The 21,953-nt window shown below is 43.2% G+C and overlaps 1 protein-coding gene across 3 annotated transcripts in view; it reads right to left on the bottom strand.

Annotated features, from left to right (window-relative positions):
• LOC147242895 (pleckstrin homology domain-containing family G member 1) overlaps nt 1-21,953 on the bottom strand; it is a 62,652-nt gene that overhangs the window by 22,326 nt on the left and 18,373 nt on the right. The window contains exons 1-2 of one of the 3 annotated variants that reach the window (XM_086190326.1): nt 18,916-19,154; nt 1,123-1,694 (exon numbers count right to left, since the gene is read on the bottom strand). In XM_086190326.1, the coding sequence (XP_086046452.1) occupies nt 1,123-1,545 (423 nt within the window). In that variant the 5' untranslated portion in view covers nt 1,546-1,694; nt 18,916-19,154. Of the gene's footprint in view, nt 1-1,122; nt 1,695-10,646; nt 11,057-18,915; nt 19,155-21,953 lie in introns of those variants that run through there. The other 2 variants (XM_086190324.1, XM_086190325.1) reach the window with 2 other exon arrangements.

Genomic DNA, 21,953 nt, shown 5'->3' with positions numbered 1-21,953 from the left:
TGTGCCGGCTCCTGCGGTACAAAGGCGCTGGTGTCATGTAACTCGACCAAACTCGCCTGCAAGCACAGGTGACCTTATTGTATTCAAGGTTCCCAGCAGACAATAAGCTGTGTGTGTCACGTGTGTGAATATATCAACAAAGCCCTCGAGCATGTGCGTTATCGGGTGATTTAAAGCCTAATTTTTCCTGAAGAGATGAAAGTCAATGCGGTCGCTAGAGTGAAACACATTTATGATGTCTAACAGCTGCCGGCACCTCAATTAGGTCAACTGATAACCATGAAGGTTTGCCACAAATACGATGGCTCTGTAGTTTTGACGGAGGAGACCAGTTTCTACACATGGCTGTGTATTGAATAGATACTGGTTTCCAGTCTTGTGGTCAGCCTCAAGATTGCAAGAACCTCCAATGGTTCTAAACTGTTTTTACATCTTGTACCTCCTGGAGTATTCAACCTCCTGCTGTGTACCCCCTCTACCTCCACAGGTAGCATGAGAACCAAAAGGGCTAGGCTAGCACCTTGAGACTAGCTGCGTCATTCACAGCACAGGAGGGTTGCAATAGTCTGGACTCTGTCTTCAGCAGATATACTACGTCCACCGCTGCTCCTCTGGATGTGGGGTAATACCATCGACTGTTTATATTTAAACAAGTTCAGCAGTTTGGGTTTTTTGACCTGCAAGAAGTTGGAGACAGGCATCCTGCGTGCACATCCCAAGACAACCCACCCTACTCTGCTTCTGAATGTCTGGTACTTGGTGTCGGTAGGCATGTGGAGTTGGATCGGTGAGGGCTGGAGCCGGGTTCAACTTGGTAAAATCAGTACTATCAGCAACTGCGTGGCACTTTTCTCTTTTTCAATAGCTGATCTCACTCTGATGCACTTCTAGTCATAGGTGAAAGTGTGCAAAAGAATTATGGATGTCAAAATCACGATGAGTTAAAAAAAAGTTCAGAGTGAAAGAAAAGAAGTCAAAATGAGAGCCAATAGGGTTCACAGATGTTTGTTCAAGGCCTGATTCAACATGTGACATCTGGTATATACCTTTGAAGAATTAACCATATGTAGGATCCTCACCGGTTGTAATAAATCACAAAGTTGATGTATTTGTGTCGCTTACTTCTACGATGCTTCGCAGGTCCTGGACATAGGTTCTCTCCGTGTCTAGTATCTCCTGCACCACCCGATCCACATATGTTCTGGGCCCCTGGACCTGACCTATCCGCTCCCCTCCACTGTCGAGGTTCATCTCCGGCTCTGAGTGGTCTGTTGGAGTCTGTCCACTACTCTGTCTTCCTGCTCTCCCTGTGTCCATTGCTCCATCATTTCTGCTGTCTTCCTCACCACATCCCAGCTGTCGGGCTGGTACCAGCTCCAACCGAATGGCCCCAGAGTCCCGATCTGAGGCCCCTGGGTTACAATGAGGGTTGGGGACGAGAGTGGAACGGCTGCTCAATGAGCAGTGACTGTCCCGAGAGGATGCAGAGGAAGAGGTGGAGCTGTAACTGATGGGCCTTTCGGTGCTGTCTGGAGAGGAGTCCATGCTGTGGGCGGAGCAGTAGCGGGAAGATGCGTGACGGAAGGCAGGGTAGTGGAGGCAGCGGGATGAGATGTCAGCGGAGCTCAGGACTGAGCCAGAGTCCGGGACTTCAGGAAGAGGAGGCAACACATCAGGCAGATAGTTGTAATCATCTAAAGAGAAAAATGAGAAAGAAAAGGATGTCAGGGAACCTTTTCTTAAAAAATGTCTTGAACTTAAATGTTTTATCTGAGCAAACAGTGTGATGGGGAAAGAAAACTTGTTGTCACGTAAGCTTCCAAAGTTAGCTGACAAATCTTCAAACTGCACATCCTGGTTTGCTACACACCCACTTATGTTTGTTGCAATGCCCAATTGAAAATTCAACTGCATCAAAGTCTAAACAAGGAGTCACCAAGGGCAGGAGAAGATCTTTGAAACATTTCTAAAAGATCTTCAGGTACTTCCTCCTTGGATTCTGCCGTCACGCAACTGCAATAAATAGATCAAAATAAAGCCTACTGCCGTCAGTCTTAGCTTTGTTTGGACTAAAATAAGAACCTCTACAATGATTAATCTGAAAGACATAAACATCATTCATTATTTGAAATGGAAATGTTGAAATTTGAAATGAAATGTTCAAAACGTCTTCTGAGCGTTAATCACATCCAGCTGTTACGATTTAATTCACACGCGCTGACTCTGCTTCCCTCCTTCAAATGAGGTATTCAAGAGAGTTTCCGTCTCTGGATGCAACGTCTTAGCAGTCACAGTTCTACTTTTATACAGTCTCCATCTGTTTAACAGCCCAATTCCTGAAATTCTATCTGACTGTAGCCTTGACTGACCACCCGCCATATGAGGGCCACTAGCTGTCACACATTTGTCTTCGGTTCCACCCCAAGAAACAATTTACTCCCAGGGATCCCACAGTAACCTCGATGCTGCAGACACACACACACACACACACACACACACACAAAAGTGCTACACTTTTGTCGCAATATAGAGATTAAGCAATAAAATTTAGCACGTAATTCGGTGCACGCTCCTCTCTGGGGTGATGAATGAGAGCCCTATTTCCACTGAAGACAGGCAGGTTTGTGTGTCTGCAACTGCAGCAGTCTATTTAACATCTAGACGGTGCCAAACTGACTCACAACCTTGAGTGTGTGTAGACTGTGGAGCGATCCGTTAAGATATGATTACCGACTACCAAGGCCCCACAGTCAGGCCGGCTGGAGTGAAACCACACAAGCAGCAAATCAGACAGGAGCCTTCCAAGTTTCCCCCGATGGTTTCCAAGGTCCTGCTTCATAGAAAGACCAGCTTTGATTGGTTGAGCCGGCAGCAAATACAAGCAGGAAACAGGCAAAGACTCGACTTGGTGGGAGATTTTCTTTGCCATCAATGCTGCCACCCCTGCAGCTCAAGTGTTTTGGTAACACTGACATCCAATGCTCTTTAGAACAGCGCTGCTCTCTAAACGCTAGAAGCAACCGACACGGTTTGAAGCGGTTTGGCATCAAAGCATCACAGATCATAGACTCGCATTCAAAAACATGAAACATGAAACTGGAACAAGCTCAAAGAATCCTGGTACATACCCCCTCTCTCACCTTTCAAATTGGTACCTTTGAGGGTTTTCTGCTATGGTGACACCTTTCTCAAGAGCACTTGAGCAGTCGGCAACCTCTACTGCTCTTACACAAAAATAAAAAAATGAATATACATGTTCCTGCGCTTCATGTAAATGCTGTAATTTATTCAAAACTTTAAGCTACGTAGGTTGAGGACACTTGACATATTAGCATTTTATGAATGTGTTATAATACAGTATCGCCAGGAGAAATCCATCAAATCTTAACACAAACAGGATCGACATGAACACTCTACTTGCTAAATTAGCTTTCCATAATGTGATGCTAAGCACCCAGTAAACAGTTGGTTCAATGCAGTTCTTCACCAAAATAGGTGTATTTTACCATTTTGCTTTTCAAGTCCTGACAAGCAGATGTCCTGCATCACCTCTTTGCGACTCCAGAATGCAGAAAGAACCAGCAACATATTTGCAGCATGGAGATAAAATCAATTGGCTCAGACCTAAATGCTTTTGGATTATTGAAGATTTGGATTAGAATTGATTACGCACTTGAGAGTTTGGAAACTCATATTTTTGGGAAGTCAAGCTTCTGTTAGCGGTCAGTCACAATTAATCTAAGCTAAATCCACGTGTCGGCACTTCCTACACTGTGGAATCACAAAGAAGTGACACAGGAGCTAAAAATTGTCTTTGCAAACCCAAGACTTATAGCTATGAGTACTGGAAAGGCAAAACACACTTTGTGGGTGAGGAATCGCTTTAACATATTACAGCTGCCTACTGGTGATCACAACCTCTGAAATTATACGGCAGCACCACAGAAACAATGCCAGCCAAAGTCAATTAGGATTCTTTTTTTTTGTGGTGAGCACAAAAAATCCCCTGGTTCAACAACATCCCAGGACAGGTGGTGGTTACTGTTGTTAAAACAGGAGCAAGTCTGCATCAGGAAGCAGGTTGCAGGTTGGGTGGTGTCTTGTACTAAGTTCCTACAGTGACTGTCATTTCAAGAAGCTGTTGTTATTGAATAATGACAAAATTAAATGTACAAAATATGAACCACCACCCGAAGTGCAATGTCGTTGAACCAGTATGAAGATGTTATGACATCACCACATAATGCGAGAGGTAATAATAAGAGCTTTTGGTCCCTTTCATGATCATTTTGTGTACCTCTGCGCAATTAAGTTAGCTGGCAGCGAGGTTGAGAGTGTTGTGTCTGCATGAAAATACCAAAACGACCAAGTAGACGCGGCTTAAAAACTCCCTCAAAATGAATAGAACTGCCAAATTGGGTGTCCGGCACATGAGTAACACATTCCATATTTAATGTTAACATTTGATCCAGTGTTACCAAAAAATAGAGTTCATGTAAGAAAACGGCACTCGCATGCATTTCGTTTGAAGTGAATGGAGGGAGATTATTCACAACTGCAAAACTGTGCAAACCAACCTTTTATTAACTCTAAGACTTTTTCGATGAGTTCAAGATACCTACTTATAAGTACTTGAAAGACAAATTACACTGTTTGGTGAGGTATCGCACCAGAAAATGCCACTTCTGGCAGTTTAAGGTTTAATTTACGTTCTGCTTTGAATCATCATCACATCAGTGTTTTCCAGAGGAACGTACCATGAATCATCTCAGCTTTATCTCATTTTAATTTTGCTCCGGTGTTGTGCCAAGAAAAGCTTAGGGGAATTAGAGCGTCAAAAACTGAAGTGGCATGAAAGTTTTTCTTCAGACAAGTTTGGAGCTGATTTCCAAAGCTTGTGTGCCTGTGTGCATGAGTCAATCCTAGTGTTTGCATTCCCAAAGTCTGACCCAGTTTGTAACAATTACAGATGAGAGAATAAAAATTAATCTAGTGGGCAAGAACAACGCACACGCAGGCAGACACACAAACACACACACACACACACACACACACACACACACACACACACAAACAGCCTTGGTGTTTTCTGATAAGCAACAGACTGCTTTCAGGTTAACATCCAGCAAGAACAAAGGGCTACATTATTACACATTATGATATTAATGGCCAACTGACCATTTTCTTTACCCTTTAACATCCTCTCTTATCACGCATTCACAACTCAATGTGTGTGTCGGTATGTTTCAGGTAAAATGCATTAGGTTTATCACTGCAGAGATAAGAGTTTAAAAACTTAATGACCCAGCTAGATATGAGGAGGCACTGTGTGCACACGTGCAACAAGTGTGCGCGCGCGCACACACACACACACACACACACACACACACAAGTGTGCAAATACAAAGAGTCCATGTGTTTCCGTTTGCAAAGAAACCTAAACATCAAGAAGAGATTGCTCCATCTTTTGTTTGCCCAGCCCCTCCTTCCCACCTACCAGCTTCATGTTTAGGACCCACCCTGGTCGTTTCCTGGGTGAATTGGCTCTGGAACACACAGACAACCAGCAACCCACTCCTCAACACAACCAGGCTCCAGTTACATCCTGTCCAAATTATCTTTAACCTGATCCACGTAAATGATCTTTAATTGCAATCCTAATTATGCAGGTTGGAACTGTTTCTCCTGTGTGTGTGTGTGTGTGTGTGTGTATGTGTCGGTGCATGTGAGGATATGTGCCGTTTCCCGCAAAGCCAGAGTGAATCACTAAGCGCAACCTGGCTTCAATCTCTGGATTTTATTTAACTTGAAAAAGACAAAGAGCTGAGATTCTTGTGTCCTCAGCCAAGTTTAATATGTTCAACATCAGCAGAGAACCAGACGGAACCAGACTGAAGACCAGTAACTGAAACTGACTAAACACGGACAAATTATTGTGGTTTTGTTTTGACACAGTAACATCCAGTGCAGTGAGTATTAAACAAGATAATTATTCCGCAAGACACAAATAGATAAATTTTTTAAAATCCTATTCCAGACTTAAAAGTATAATTCAAAAGTGAGGGGGGAAAAAAATTGATAGCACAACTGTTGATTACTTGATCTTCTTTTGGATGCAAATGAAGATTAAATCCTGGGGGGGGATCTGGTCTGTGGAGTCACGCTTCCTGAAGTGGGACTTTGTTTTGTTTGAATCACGCAGCGCGGCCACATCAGGACTTCTGCAGGAACGACTTGATAGACGGTTCTCGAGATGGTTCCACTCAGTGATTTGTGGCCGTTGCTGGCGGTCGGTCGCAGTAAGGTGCCAAAAGAGGCAGGAGGATATACAGTGGGTTGCCTGAGGGAAAATGTGTAAATGTATTTTGGATTTAAATTATGGCGGAGATGGCTCTGCAGAGAAAGTACGAGGGAGGGAGTTCATCATGTTAATATGCCACACGTAATATAAAGTAAAAAGGGTTTTTTTGTCATGCATATACTCAAAGTAAAATAAAGCTAGCAGCAACTGTGTATTTACAACATTTGGTTGCAAAACAGGTTACAACTTCAGCTGTTTTAACAAACAAACAATAAAGGAGCAATAATCGGTGCATATCGCAACACATCCTAGTATTTTTTCCCCTCAACTCTACTCTACAGTAGAACTCCTCAACACTTAAAACATACAGTTTTCCCTCATCATTATGAAGTCAAATCTTTCAATCTATGAACTGAACGTGTGCTGGTGTGTGTTTGGTTCATAAGGCTGCCTTTATAAACACACACAAATGTCACCATGATGACATCACTGGACATTAAAACCCCTTCAGCCGGAGGGTCAGCTATTCAGAAGAAATTACGGCACACGTTGGTGTGATAACTTTGCTGCGAGGCTACGCTCTGACTGTCCAGCCAGGTTTAATGACTCATCCTGCACTTAACCCATCCACTTCAATTGCACTCCTTATGGCCACCTGAGGGCTCTTTATTCTGGAGTGGTCAGCAAACAGCTGTGAGGACCCTCATCCATTTACAACCCTCATGAGTAGCCCGAGCAACACTAACAGCTCCGTGAGAGGTTGCTAACATCCAACTTTTAAACCACCATCGGAATATGGTCAAGGAATGATGTCATATTTGGATGTTGCTTGTGTTAATTGAAGTAGCGTGGTGTCTCGAATCACTGGGTTTAAACAATAATAATGAAGTGATGAAGTGACTGTTCCAGCAACAAAGCTTACACACGAGCGAGGAGGATCCCTCAGCAGTAAAACAGACCCGGGAAAATCAAAGAGGGGATTGTAGCTCTGGAAAATATCCACTTGGTTTGGCTCGCTCACACTGTTGAAGTTCCATATATAGATTTGGCTGAACTTTGGAAAACCAGAAGCTGTCGTCATATTGTCACACCATCCATCCATATATATATATATATATATATATATATATATATATATATTTTTTTTTTATTACATTCTGGCAGAGAAGAAGTCAAACTAACCACCAAAGTATGAAATTAGTCACACTGCTCGATGTTTTGGTGATTTTCTGCATGATGGAGATCAAAGCATCATTCTGTCTCTACTCTTCAACTCTTTTCCATTTCCTTCCATTCGTTTTACGCCTCTTCTCATTATGTGACACTCAAAGTTGCATATGTACATATTAGCTCCACAGGACGCTCCTATGCGTGCTGACCGTGCCTCTCCAAGCATATACTTTACTATGTATAAATACACATGGTCCGGCCCGCGTATACCAACCAGTATGGCTCGTATTTGCATTGGGAGCACATGTGTTCATAAAGCTCCCACTCAAATGACTGCAAGCTCAGACAAGCTCAGATATTAATTTATATCTGTAGATTTGCCATACGGGCAGGGTTACATGGACTACCACTGAAAAATGACCCCAGCGCTGCTGTGTCGCATTTGTACTGTGCTGTCAGTAAAGTCATCCACCCATGTTTTTATTTTTTAATGTCGGATTTTCTTTCATTGTTGATGTTATTGTGTTTGGTTGCACCCATAAACTTCCCATGACAGACTTTGGATGTGTTTGAAAATTCCCTCCTCAAGTCTATTTCGAACCACCTGATCACCTGTGGAAACACTTCAGCCGCGGAGTTGAAATGTTGCGTACTTTCTAAGCCCATTCCTTCGTGTCTTTCCTCACAATGTGGACATATTTAAGATTGCACGAGTGTTAACAGAAAAACTAGTGCGAATTTACACTTTTAAACGATCACAAACAGTGTTAACCTACTTCTACATATGAGAGCTGCGACTGTTGGAAATGTGCAGAGTGCAGCAAACGGTGTATGAAAGAATATTTGTGTGCAGCTGGCAGCTTAAACTGACGTCACCACCACAACTGCTTTGCATGTTATTTTTCCATAAAGAAATAAAACTATGTACATTTCATGCATCCTTTGATCAACTTAGTTTATGTTCCAAAATGTGTTTATTCTGCAACATGCCTACCAGATGGCCACTCATTTCAATGCCAGGCAGCTTTTACTGTTACAGTGCCTTCCTTGTTGAAAATGTAAATGAAGATCATCTGTAATGAACGCAGGAAGTGAAAAGCAGTTGAAGGAAGGAGCAGGTTAAAACTTTAGGCTGAGAAAAGACAGCATGTGCGTAAAGAGACTGAGAAATAAGGAGGAGGACTGAGAAGAATGAAAGTAGGAAGAAAAGATGAGAGGAAAAGCCAAAGGTCAAACACCACCCACTCCCTTGCTATGTTTTTTTCATTTCCATTTCCCACTCGCTATGTCTCATTTTTATCCACCCTTTTGTAGTTCTTTAAATTCCACTCCGTCTCAAATGATTGCATCATGTTCTTGTGTCAGGGTGAACCTTTTTAAGCGACAAAAGATACATTTTCTATATTTTCTACATTATTTTTTTTGTGTGCAGGCTGAACTTCATTTAGCTGCTTGTTCAGTTCACACATCTTCTGCTGCATCCCCTTAAGGTCAGTTTCTGATAGAGATGCAGGCTTGATCTCAACTGACACTAAGGACCTTAAAGTGTCACTCAGGATTTCACACCGAGGGCGAACAACGGCAGAGGCTGCAGGAGAGAGAGAGGCCAGAGGTGGGAGAAGGATGAGGAGGGGAGGGGCGGGCGTCTTCTTCTTTTTTTTAACTGAGAAACTTATCACCGATCCCACAAAGAGCTGAGTTGACGAGGCTATCCACTACGATGCTGGTGTTGAGGAGGACGTGCGATCTCAAGAAAGTATTTAAAACATCCCCGCCACATGCTAAACTCCACTTAATAGACTGGTGTGGTTTTCATTACCTCACAAACACAAACACACACAGCTGCTAATGAGCAACAATTTTTTTAAAATGATCATTTAATTCTCTTTGAGATAGAGTAATGATTTAACTGCACCAAGAAGCACAGGTGCAATCACACGTCTCAGATTAACACCCTCTTATCTGCAGGTCGCGTGAGTTAAAGCCTCGACTGTCCGTCTGTTATTGACACTCAACATCAGAGAGGAATGCAGCAGCAAACTTTCTGAGCTGGTAGTTGACAGCGCTTAGTGTTTAGTTGCTGTGGGAAAATGTTCACCCACAAACTTCCCCCAACCCCCTATTTTCAGGCACAGTCGCACCCATCCTTGGGACACACATACGACCCCCCCCCTCGGAGTGTGACATACTTGCCTCATTCTGTGACTTGGTTGGATTTCAGGCTGGAGAAATGACCATCACTCAACTTCAAAAGACCAAAAAGATGGAAATTGGAAAACTATTGATTTGCTTTGGGTCTTAGACAAATTATTCCAAAGGGACATGCCCCCAGCTTTCACCCTGCACCCCCCCCCCCCAAACATCCATCCAGCCTCCATGCACACTGGAGCTCAGGATGGGGGGCAGATGTCCTTCCAGGGTGGGAGAGGGAGGACGGAGGGGTCCACTATTGTCTCCAGCACCTCAAAACCAAAGAGTTTACTAGTCTAAACAGTAATTATTCTCCCCCTCCCTCTTGTGCCCTGCTCTATCCCCATTTGTGGCCCCCCCCCAAACTACTAGCCTCAAGGCTCTAATTTGGGTCACAGGCTGCAGAAAGGCATCTCCGTCAAAGCTACACCCACCGAGAGGAGGCTGACATGTGTCGGTTTAACAAAACACAAAGCTGAAAGAACAGATTTCACCCCCCAAAAAATTTCGCTGAGCAAAGAAATTAATCACTTATTCAGCTTCACTATGAAATACAGAAAACTTTACTACAAAATAAGAGGGAAAGCTGTGTATCATCACCGCATCATTAACTTTTAACATCTGCGAGAAAGCAAACAAACTCCACTCAACTCCAGAGGTGAGAAAGCAACAAGAGGACGCTGTTCATACAACGCTTCACACACTCCTGTCAGCTGAGGAGAAAATATCACACACACCACAAAAAAGGAGCCAAGAAGTCAACAACCACACCATCAGAGACTTGTATTTTTGTATTTGCCACTAGAAAGAAACCACTTTTTTATGTGTTTATGCTACCAGACATGACAAATATCAGGGTTAATTAGTTATCTAAGGCTGTACATGAAAATAACATGCCACACCTTTGACAGCAGAATCAGGAGAATCTGAGAGTATATTATTTCAATTAATTCAACAACAGAGAGAAAAAAAAGCTTTTGCTTACCGGTCGGCATTGTGACTTAGCCCTCCTTTGACAGAAACGAGAGAAAAGCCTGTTTTAAGCAGAGGGGTTTGAGGGGAAAACAGGATTTCCCGAGCAGGTCACATATCCAGATTATTCCTAAAAGGTATTCCCAGCAAAAGGCTGAAAGATTTCCTTAGAATCCCCACATTCTTCCCGTCAGCCTCATTCTGAATTCCCTTCTCCTGGGAGCAAACGTGTGGTCCACTCCTCCAAAACATACACAGGAGCACACACACATACACAAGCGCACACTCCTCTGGCTGGTGAGTTCACTCTCTCTCTCTCCCTCTCTCTCTAGTCTGCTGTGGATCTCCTTCTCATTCTTCCTCCCTCTCTCCTGTGGCAACACATCCACTATGTGCATGTGTAAAAGTGTTCATGAGTGTGTTAGTGTGTGTGTGTATGTGTGTTGGAGTGAATGGCCTGTGCTCTCTACTGCTTCTTCCCTGCTGGGTATTCCCCTCCCCCTGACTCCTCCCCTCTCTCTCCCCCAGCAAAGTACAATGATCTGGGAGTTCTACATTAAGTGCCTCCTTTCCTCTTTCTGTCCCTTCTTTTATCTTTCTAGGTTATAGCTTTGAATTCTCTCTTCTTCTCTTGTTTTAAAATTAAAGCTTTGGCAGCGTCCATGTAAGGCAGACGACAGCTTTTGTGTGCATGCGTTTGCTGCACACTCAGCAGGCAGCTGAACTAACTGCTGTTAGCGCACAACTCCAGAGATCACACACTTTACAAGGGTGGGTGGTGGGTGGTGGTTGGCAGGGGGGACGCTGATCAATAGACCCGGGAGCCAGCTCAAACAAAAAGCTTCTCGTCCACTGCCAGACACTGCTCATTGTGTCCCACATCAGAGAAAATACTGGACTGAATGAATGCACAAAAACTGTACCAAGAAAGAAGTGATGTGGGAGAAGATACAAATTTGACCAAATTCTCTCAGAAGAACGAGCAACAGTGTTAGCATTAAGCTCGGGTGTAACACAAAAATAGACGTAAAATTTCCAAGAGCTCTTGTGTGAATGGAATGATATATTTTGATGCGTATTTTGAAGTTATCATCAGAAAATACAGATGAAAAGCGAAAAACAACCTCAGTTTAACCAAAACCATTTTACACTTGCTTGAGGTGTGTTTTTTTTTTTTTTTTTAAATAACAGCCAGACGAGCAGTATGGAGGCATTTTATGGTTTTATTGTGTATGTTTTTTTTTATGTTTGAAAATTGGTCTCCATTCACGTCAATTGTTTGGGAGCTAATTGCCACAGCTTTAAAGTCCAGCAATTCTTTTTTTTCGCGGGCAAAAAACAAAACAAAAAAAAACCTTCCACCAACCTTTCATCAACAAAGTAAACGATGACAACATTCGCTTGACAATTCAATTGAAGCACAGCTACAGGGCAACACAGGAGTTTTTTTAAACTAGTTGCATCCAAATGTTGTTACTTTATAGGCATCATGGTTTTGTACATTCAGACACTCAGATGCTCTTACCATTAACTTCCGTGATGTCACAGCATACCCTCTATATTTAGAATATGAGGATGTGAGAATTTAGGTGTAGTTAAACACTGAAACTCTACTTTCTTCTGGAAACAAGTACTTTTTTTTCATTTAACAAAATACATAGAGCTTCTAAGGGAATTTACAAAACTTGACCAAAGTCCCTTAAACCTGGGAGTCGATTTAGGATCAATAGGGATACTAATGAGAAGACTAATATTGGCTGCGGTCAAGAATCTTAAACGTGAATCAAGGCCGTCGGACCCAGAGTGAGTGGAGGTCTCAGTGCAGACAAGAGGTTCCGTTCTGCTGCCCCATCGGTAATGACTTTGTCTTTTGGAGTCGTTTAAGGCAGAATGGTGTCAGAACTTATGACGCTAGAAACCTGATCCTGCTGAGATTCCTTCTGACCTTCTACAATCATTCATCCGTTCAACCATCGGCTCTTCCCACTCACAACGTGGCTGTCCACACCAGCTAGAGGTCATTTCTATCTGATCATAATAATAATTTATACACTCACACCAAATCGTATCATTTTTGAGTCATTTCCAGGAAATTGTAGAAATCCAGCAGAAGTTGACTACATAGTTAAATCTGAAGTCCCTTTAATACTCGTTAAAAAAAACAACCAACTAACCACCGCTAACATCTGTCTTGTCTGCTGTGGAAGAGTTTAATCAGCACTTACAGAAAGACAACTCCTCTACTCGCAATGGGAAAGGGGTCAACTTGCTTATTTAGGAGGGTTGACAAGGTTTAAGCAAAGAATGTCAATGAGGATAGCAACCAAACAATGAGTTCATCCATAAAAAAGTTGACTTTTTCTGCAACTTTTTACTGCGTTTTTCACTTACACAGATACGCACTGTGTAGTTGTGTGTTCAGTGTCCACTTCTAATATTTGATTTCACTCAACATCTCATTCAGTGTCTGTGTTGAGTTCCTCTCAAGGGACAGAGTATGCGGTTGTGACTTTCAACCAGGCAGTGATCCAGCAGAAAGCTATCATGACTCCTCACATTGTGGGGTCCCAACACCCAGCACCCAGGTAGGAACTCTCAGGGCGAAGAAATGATGTTTTTGGAGAGCAGCAATAGATCAGGACAGGCCTTGTGTCCCATCAGGAGGACACATTAGAGACAATACACCTTCAGTCTCGCGCACTATAGCAAATGTGTTGCCTATTTGTCGTCTCACTTCAAAGACAGGGACTGGTCCCAGCAGCATGAGGTCCCTCTTCCACCACCCCCTTCTCCTTGTTAATACAATAATAGAGACCCCCTGGACCATCCACACAGACACACACACACACACACCCAAGATGCACAACCCCTCTCTCTAATGGTCTGAGGGTCCGTTGACCCACGAAGCCCCTAAGCCTCCACTCCATATCGTGTCCACCTGCCCCTTCCCCCTACCCGTCAACCGCTCACACACACACACACACACACACACACACACACACACACACACAGACACACACACACACACACACTTTAGGCCATAATGAGCAGCTCTAGCTTGGCAAACACACCGTCCAAACACCTCGGTTCAGCCAAGCACGACCTGCTGACGACAGAAACCTGCAGCAGCAGTCTGCTTATCTGATGCCCCCTGTGTGTGCGCGCCTGTGGCTCTCTGCCCACCTCACAACCCCCACCCCTCCACTCCCCACACCTAAAAGATATCAACCAAAGTATTGCTCCTCAGTCAGTCAGATACGACAGCCACAATAAGCACAACAATACATGCAGACACAGTCCTTTACAAAAAGGAATAAAAGGGGCGACAGTAAGGAGGAGGATGCTGCTGATAAAATCAAAGATCGGATCCATGTTTTGGCTCCAGACTTGATCCAGCAACACAAAACTTCCTCTTTTACCAGACAGTCTGAAATGACTCTTCAGACACTCGAAGATGACAGCGGCTAAGAATTTTTTTACATTAGTGAATCACAAAGTAATTGTGTAGACGATACATGAAGCTGCTGTCTGTTCATATGCAAATCACACAAATAGGTCTCTATATGGATATATGTAGATTTTCTCTTACTTCCAGTGTTAAAGTGATACTTCAATTACAGATTTTTAGCCTTTAAAGTACTCACAAATTGTCTTGGGCTTGCTCGCGTTATCACTTCTTTGTGATTCCAAACTGCAAAAAGAGCCAATCACACATAAATAGCTTGAAGCCAATGCTGAGTGATGCCAACAACAGCTACAGCAACACAACAACAGTAAAACTGCCCAAAAATATCATTTTACAAATTCTCAAGTTCATCATGTGGTATAATCCACAACTGGAGTGGAGATGCAGAAGAGGAGGAGGGAGAAGGACATTTTCTACATCTTCTGTTCATAGTTCCAAATATTAAAGAATGACAATAGTGCAATGGCACCATTTATTACTTTAAATTACACAATTCCTGTCTGATGATGTATACCTCTTCCCATGACATGAAACTGAACATACCGTATCAGCCATATGGTACCTTCCTATGGTACATACCACATCAGCCACCCCTATACTTGCAGTTAAGTCAGTAATGCAATTTCCTTCCTTTTCCATTAACAAAGTAGCCACGGCTCCACACTCAGACCAAAAACCACCCTTCGACAAAACAACAAGGGTTACGACATGTGAGACAATGAACTACAATCCAGGAATTCCGTTTAATGCTTGTGAACGCTTATCAAACATAAGAGCGCAAAACAGTTTGTAATAGTCACCGAGAGAATTTGACAACTTGCAAAGGTCAAATCGCAACAATCCTCATCTTAAACTGCAGATTGTGAAGTTATGCTGCATTGCAGCAAATGCATGGAAAAACTGGAAACTTGCACCGCCACACCAAGCATGGCAAGTTTTGGATTGTAAAGTAACAGGAAGTTTTCATTTTCACATGGACATTGTCCAGCAAATTTCCTCGATGGAGCATTAAGCATACGCAGAGACCAAATCCCAGTCTTCTGTCAGCACCTTGGTCCGGAGCAAGCAAGCTCACCATGAAGGTCTTCTATATAAAGAGGGTGCTCCAGTTTCCCTCGGAGCAGAAACCCATGAAAAAAACCAGCATGCAAACTCCACACAGAAATACTGATATCAGTAAGAGAGCAGTGCTTTTCAGGGCTAAAGTCAGTCTGAGCACAGCCCAACTCAACAACCACCGCCCTCATCCGAATAAGCTCCAGTATCATTTCTCCAGTCAGAGAGGAGATTTCCCAACAGGCCGCCCTCCTTCTCCACACCATCAACACACTAGGCCACACACAGAAAAACACTCCAACTCCTGTCATGCACTCAGAGACAAAATTGATGGTCGGAGAACTCTGTGAGGTTGCCAAGATGATTAGGGCCATGGCGCTGTCGTGGTCACTATGGCGACAGCGGGGCATTCATCTCCAAGGCAAAGTAGCATGTGGAAAGACAGCCAGAGAGGAAGAAGAAGGAGGGAGTGAGGGAAAGAAAATACTTATTGTCAATAAACCACTCCATCCCTCATAACACTCGGGCAGAGCAAACACTGATGCAGGGCACAGAGTTCACACACACACACACACACACACACACACACACACACACACACACACACACAGAGTCCATTCCATGTTTACTAGCACACACAAATACACAAAACCATTTGTTTCCAAGCAAGCACTGTAAACTTAAAAGACATCTTGACAATGTTTTAGTGTGTGTGTGTGTGTGTGTGTGTGTGTGTGTGTGAGTCCTGCTTTTTATTTCCTGCTTTGCATGTCCTGATTGGAAGGATGGCTGCAGGCATTTGGAGAACTAATTTGATGGTAGTGTGAGAGAGAGCGAGAGAGAGAGAGAGAGAGGGAATGTGAAATCCAATCCGATCTCTTGCTCAGCAGCCTGACAGCTTCTTCATTTTCATCTCTTGCTTTATGTTATGTGTGTGTTTCTGCACACACACGGATGGTAAGCCAAAAGAATATAGAGAGCGATTGATTCAGAGAATGGCAGAGACTGTGACTAATGACACAAGTTTGTGGGTGGAAGGGTCATTCATATACAGTTTCCCCCTCCCTCTGAGACGCTGTCTGTGTTTGTCACTGAGGAGATGGATCATTGCCCCACACACACACACACACACAGAGTTTCTTGACACTCCTAAAGCCTTTGTTCTCGCTTCTTGAACTCTTCATTAACCCACAGTTACGTCCTCATAAATAACTCGATTGTTGGATAAATCGTCCCACACCGTCACGTCTGTTTCAACTTGTTGGAAGTGTTTACAACAAGGGAATGATTCAAACCAAAAACGCAGTAGTTTTTTTGGCAGCATCATGAGGCAGTATTATATGACTTTTCCAGCATTTCAGGAAACTAAACGCCAAAACCGTCCTGCATTATTAGGAACATTACTTCTTGTTTTGTTTCTGGTTGTCTCCTGACTTATTTTCTTTACATTGGATCTGTTTTCATTTGATATGCTTTCACATTGGCATTGTTTTCAAGTTGTCCTTTCTTTTATATGTGCATCCCATTCTCGGTGATGAATGAACTGAAAATATTTTTGGGGTGAAAGGTCAAGGTCAGACGAACAAACTTTCTCAGACACCTTGAGGGGATTTTTTTCAAATTAGGAACATATGTCCAGTGGGGTCAAAGGCATACTTTTGCAGAAACATGCAACCGCAAAGCATTTTTTTCTCATCTGGATATTATTTTGTCTTTTTGCACCAACCAAACAGTAGCCAGTCACATTTCCATTCCTATGTCCAATATTGATTAAAAAATATGTATGAATTGCTGCTGCTATGATGACTCAACTTTCCTCAACCTTTGATTGGTTGACCGAGTAAGTTTCTGTATTTTTGGCTGCACGTCATGAGTCTGCACCTACTGTCTCATCGGGTGGGTTGCATTGCAGCAGTTCAAGGGGTCAATTTCCTTCTCTTTAGTGATGCGTTGACTTCTGAGACAAGTTCCCGAGGCAGAGCTGAATACAAGAACACTGGGGATTGTTGTCTGTCCGGTTAGCAGAGGCGTTCAGTCAGCAGCAAAATAAAAGTCACAGGCCTTACTGAGATTTATTTCAGTCATTCACCAATAAATCCTGCAAACATGATCAACTATGTAAAATTTGATTTTCCTTTTCCCAGATTTATGGGGTTTCCAGATTCCTGGACGGTATTCCCCGAGGCCACACAAGCCTGCTGACAGTGCCAGGACGAGTGGAAGAATCTGCGCCTGTTCCAGAAATCTCACTGAATCACTAGTTTCAGATTAAATACGAGCAGGAATCCCTTAGATTTGGCTGGAGGCACCGAGGACAGCGTCCAGGGACAGAAGAAGCGTCTTCTTCATTCTAGCAGACTAAACAACAGCAGCAACACCGAAATATCCACAACGTCAACAACAACAAGGTCAACAGCCGCCGCTAATGATAGAGCGGGGTGGCAGCGCGGCCGCAGCAGAACCCAGGAAAAGTATTTACAATTGGAGATAATGTCATGTGATGGAGACAGATGCAACATGAGGAGGAAACGAAAGGAGAAAAACAGGTGTTTAACAGGAATTATGGCATGAAATATTCCGAAGAAATATTTGACTCATTTTGGAATATTTTCTTTAAAATGGCTTTTTTTTTCCCTTTTTGTGTTAAGCTTGACAAAGCAGCATCTCTTTTGCTGTCGTACTCCTCTGGTGCTGAAAAAAAAAAAGTATTAAGTAGTGATTTATGGTCGTGTGTGTGTGTGTGTTATTGCAAGCCCATGAGTACATGTGGCGGATACATGGAGGAAGCTGTGTTTGGCCTCAGATTAAAATGCAGGACGAGGGTCCCGCTCCAGGAAAGGAGTCCAACAGAGCGGAGACAGGGGGACTTTTCTCTCCAGTACAGGAAACATGTGACACATACAAAAATAATTTTCAGATAACACACCTCTGTGTGAATGTCCAATATTATATCTGTCAAATCTATAAAGATGTATAATGCACACTTGTGCTATATGTCATATTTGTACCGTACAGAAAGATGCATGAGAAATAAAAGTCTGACCCCTAAATTTATTGAATGACTGGAAGATACTACCACAATCTCAAAGTTGCCTGTGTGTTTCCAGAAGTTTTCGATGAGTTTATTGAGCTTAGTATCTCACTTTCAGGAGAAATCTGAGACTAGAGGCATCACTAAGATTGAACCTGCAGCCAGCTGTTACTCGCTGCGAAACAAATAAAGCCAGACCTCAATAAATGTCCTCTTTCTGTCCCATAGTGCTCCAATTAGGGCTCACCAGAATGAGGGCACACCTCAAAGCGGGACACACACACATGTGCACACACAGCATGATGAAAAAGTTATGTTTTGGGTCAAACTGTTGGTAAATTAATTGTACTTCATTACCAAACTGGACTGTTAAATCTGATGCCCTTCTCAACTGGACACACAACCCTTCAGAAGACTAGACAAGACTTATAAACACAAATCCTCACCACGCAGACACCCATTAGTGTTCAGACACCCACAAACTTAATTACAGCAGCCTGACATCTCATCTAATTGGAGTTGAGCTAAATTGAAACATTGGACTGACTAATTGGAGGTCCAACTGAGTTTGGTGGGATTAACCTCTGCAATTATGATTAAATTAAGACATTAAAAAGGGGGAAAACTCACTCAACCAGTGAGCTAAAGCTCCCTTTTACAAAAAAACAAAAACAAAAAGCTTACAATACAATAGTTCACAGTGCCACATGAACACAATCTGTCACTCACCTCGGAGAGACCATTCCCATGACTAGCCTTTCCTCAGCTGCCGGTATCCCAGTATCCTTGCACACGTAAGTTCCATGTCCAGGCATTTGATAAAGTTCCACGCTACATGTGGAAATACTGACTGACTGACTAGGTAATAGGGCTTGTGTCAAGGCGACCTGATCCACACCTGTATGAGGTCAGCGGCAAGAGAACGAGAGACACTGAGGGAAAGAGAGAGAGAACAGATGGAGGCGAAATGCAACAGAACTGACTGCCAACAGGGAGGGGGGGGGAGCAAGCGGGAGAGAGGAGCTTGCATATCCAAGCAGCCCACTTCCTGACCAATTACTGCTGCAAGACTAGTCTCTCTCTCTCTCTCTCTCTCTCTCTCTCTGGCTCTCTCCAACTGCCCCTTTACCCCCCCCCCCCCCCCCCTTGCACTTTGCGGCCGTCGTAAGAACTGGAGCAGAGCCAACACTGCAGGATGCCCAAATGACAGAAACGACATCGGAAGAAAAGTGGCAGTGAGACTGTGATAAGTCGGCGAGAGACTGAAGAGAAGTGACAGATCAAAATTTAATGTGAGAAAAAGTGAGTGCGGGTGGGTGGGTGAGACAAACTGATGGAGGAGTGAAAAAGAGGGCAGTGCAAGGACTAGCAGTCTCATTAAACCCCAGAAAACACGCAGACAAGTGGGTCACTTTACACACAGCGTGGGTTTAGAGGGTTTTTGTGCCCCTGTCCTGGTCTTGGTAGCGGACCTTCTTAGATACATGTAAGAGGTCAGGACTACCCAGATGACCCTATAAAGCAAGACTATGAGCACATGCAGAAACTATCCAAACCAGTGGTCACTTTGTGTGTGTGTGTGTGTGTGTGTGTGTGTGTGTGTGTGTGTGTGTGTGTGTGTGTGAGTAATTTGGTCATTGTTCTGCATCCTAACAGAGTAGAATGGAGGAAAGTCCCCTCTTTCGGAGCCAGTAGCTGTTGTTCCTGCCTCCTGGAGCAAGGCTTCCTGGTATTGATAGAGCAGCCCCCCTGGCTTCATCAACACACACACACACACACACACACACACACACACACACACACACACACACACTTTCTCAGTTCCATGTTTTTGCCATATTTTTCCAGGCAAAACAAACCAGCACGTGGTTCTGTGCTATTACAGCTGATGGCAAATGTTGATCTTCTGGATAGCACCAGACAACTTACCTTTAAACACAACACAACTTAAGAGTTCTTAATTTGTATGCACACACAATGGAGTGTACAGTTAAGGCATGTCAATCAACCTCTGCTTTTGTAAGTGGGTTACTAACCAATGTGGGTCACTGTCCGGCTGGTACTAAAACCAACAAACACTGTGCAGAACCTATTTAACTAAAGGCCACACCTTTGCACTTGAACAATGGCAGACGATGGTACCGTCTCTGAGGAGCTGATAACCTACAGCCACATGATCGCTCTTATCATTGCCTTTTTTCTGCATGGAGGACAAGACGGGTGTGGTTCGGTGAGACGTGTCAGGTAGCTTGTCAAACACAGTTTAGAAGCCTAAATTGACTTATCAATGCTTTCCTTTGATTGTCTGGTTCTCTGGAAGCCTGAGAAACTACAACAGGTGAAGCTAAGCTAAGCTATGACAGGCAGATACCAAGTGATCTAACTGAAAAATAGTGGTAATGTTGCAGCACTTCCCCAGCGGACAGGAAGAGCTTCTGCCCCTCCTTCGCCGCCGCAATTTTCTGCCGGTTGTTTACAGATGAAGGAATCAAACAGGATATGACAAAATTAGGCAGGTGAATCATACTCATGTGAGGGTCTTGTCACTCTACCGTCACCGAACATTACGCCACCAATTTTATCTCCAGTGTACGGGGATTTCCTGGGAACAGTACAGGAAACGACAACAACACCAGTTTACAATGCTTTTACTCTCCTTGAGTGACAAACTGCAAACCATGACTAAAGTTTGATGAGTAACTTAAATGACAAACTGTAATTACTCAGGCATTGCATCAGATTATTAAGACTCGAACCAGCATACGTGTAGAGCGTTTCTGTTCATACAAACTGAACACTTCCTACCGCTGCAGACAAAACACAGATGACCGAAAACAAGTCAAGATTGGCTCGGCAACTATCAGGTCCATATACACATGATCAGACCTAAGACCTCAGCCAATATTCTTCTGTCAGGAACAAAGTTGCTGTTACCATGTCCGAGTAATTTGTAATGAAGCAAAGGAAAAATGTTCAATTTTCCCCTACCAATATTTTTCTCTAGATTTGTCAGTGGATGACAACAAAATAACAATGCTCCCAACCAAAACAGCACCACTGAATCAATTAAGTAACTCCTTGACTCCAACTGTACCGACTTTGATGGAGTTGGATTCTTCAAAGCTTTTTGTAAGGATAGGAGCAAGCAGACACATGGAAATGGGGCAAAATTGCATTTTGCCGTATGGAAAAAGTTCTTTCCTACTTTGGCATAACACACGTATGTCCCTGAAAGTCCAAACGTCCAAGTACTGAAATACAAAGGTCTGCATGCGAATGCATCCTGATCTCTGCACATACAAGTAGTGTCCATATAGATACAAACCAGAAATATTGCAGTTATTGAAGAGATGCCTCCCTAAAGAGAGTCATCTTAACCTTTGACTACCAAAATGCATGTTTTATTTTATTTATTTATCTATTTTAAACTGTTGTACGGCGACCTTGAGTGCCTTGAAAGGTGCCTTATAAATAAAATGTATTATTATTATTAAAATCTTTTTTTAATTCATCCATATGTCCCAGTGGACAAATGTACCAAATTTGAAGAAATTCCCCAAAGTTTTTACTGAAATTTCATGTTTGTGTAAAGTTACAGTGACCTTTGGCTGCCAAAATGCTTTGAATTCATCCTCGAGTCCCAGTGGATGTTGTAATTCCCTAAAGATGTTACGGTTCTCTCCACAGACAGAACAGCCTCCTTCTATGCACTGCTATTCTTCGAAATTGTGTTGTGAGCACTCAAACGCCTGACTGTAAAGATGCTA

The sequence above is a fragment of the Aulostomus chinensis genome, chromosome 20 (genome assembly GCF_037954235.1).
Source record: "Aulostomus chinensis isolate RoL2024-O1b breed Wild chromosome 20, RoL_Achi_v1.0, whole genome shotgun sequence".
Lineage (NCBI taxonomy): Eukaryota > Metazoa > Chordata > Actinopteri > Syngnathiformes > Aulostomidae > Aulostomus > Aulostomus chinensis.
This window is presented reverse-complemented; position numbering and strand designations above follow the sequence as displayed.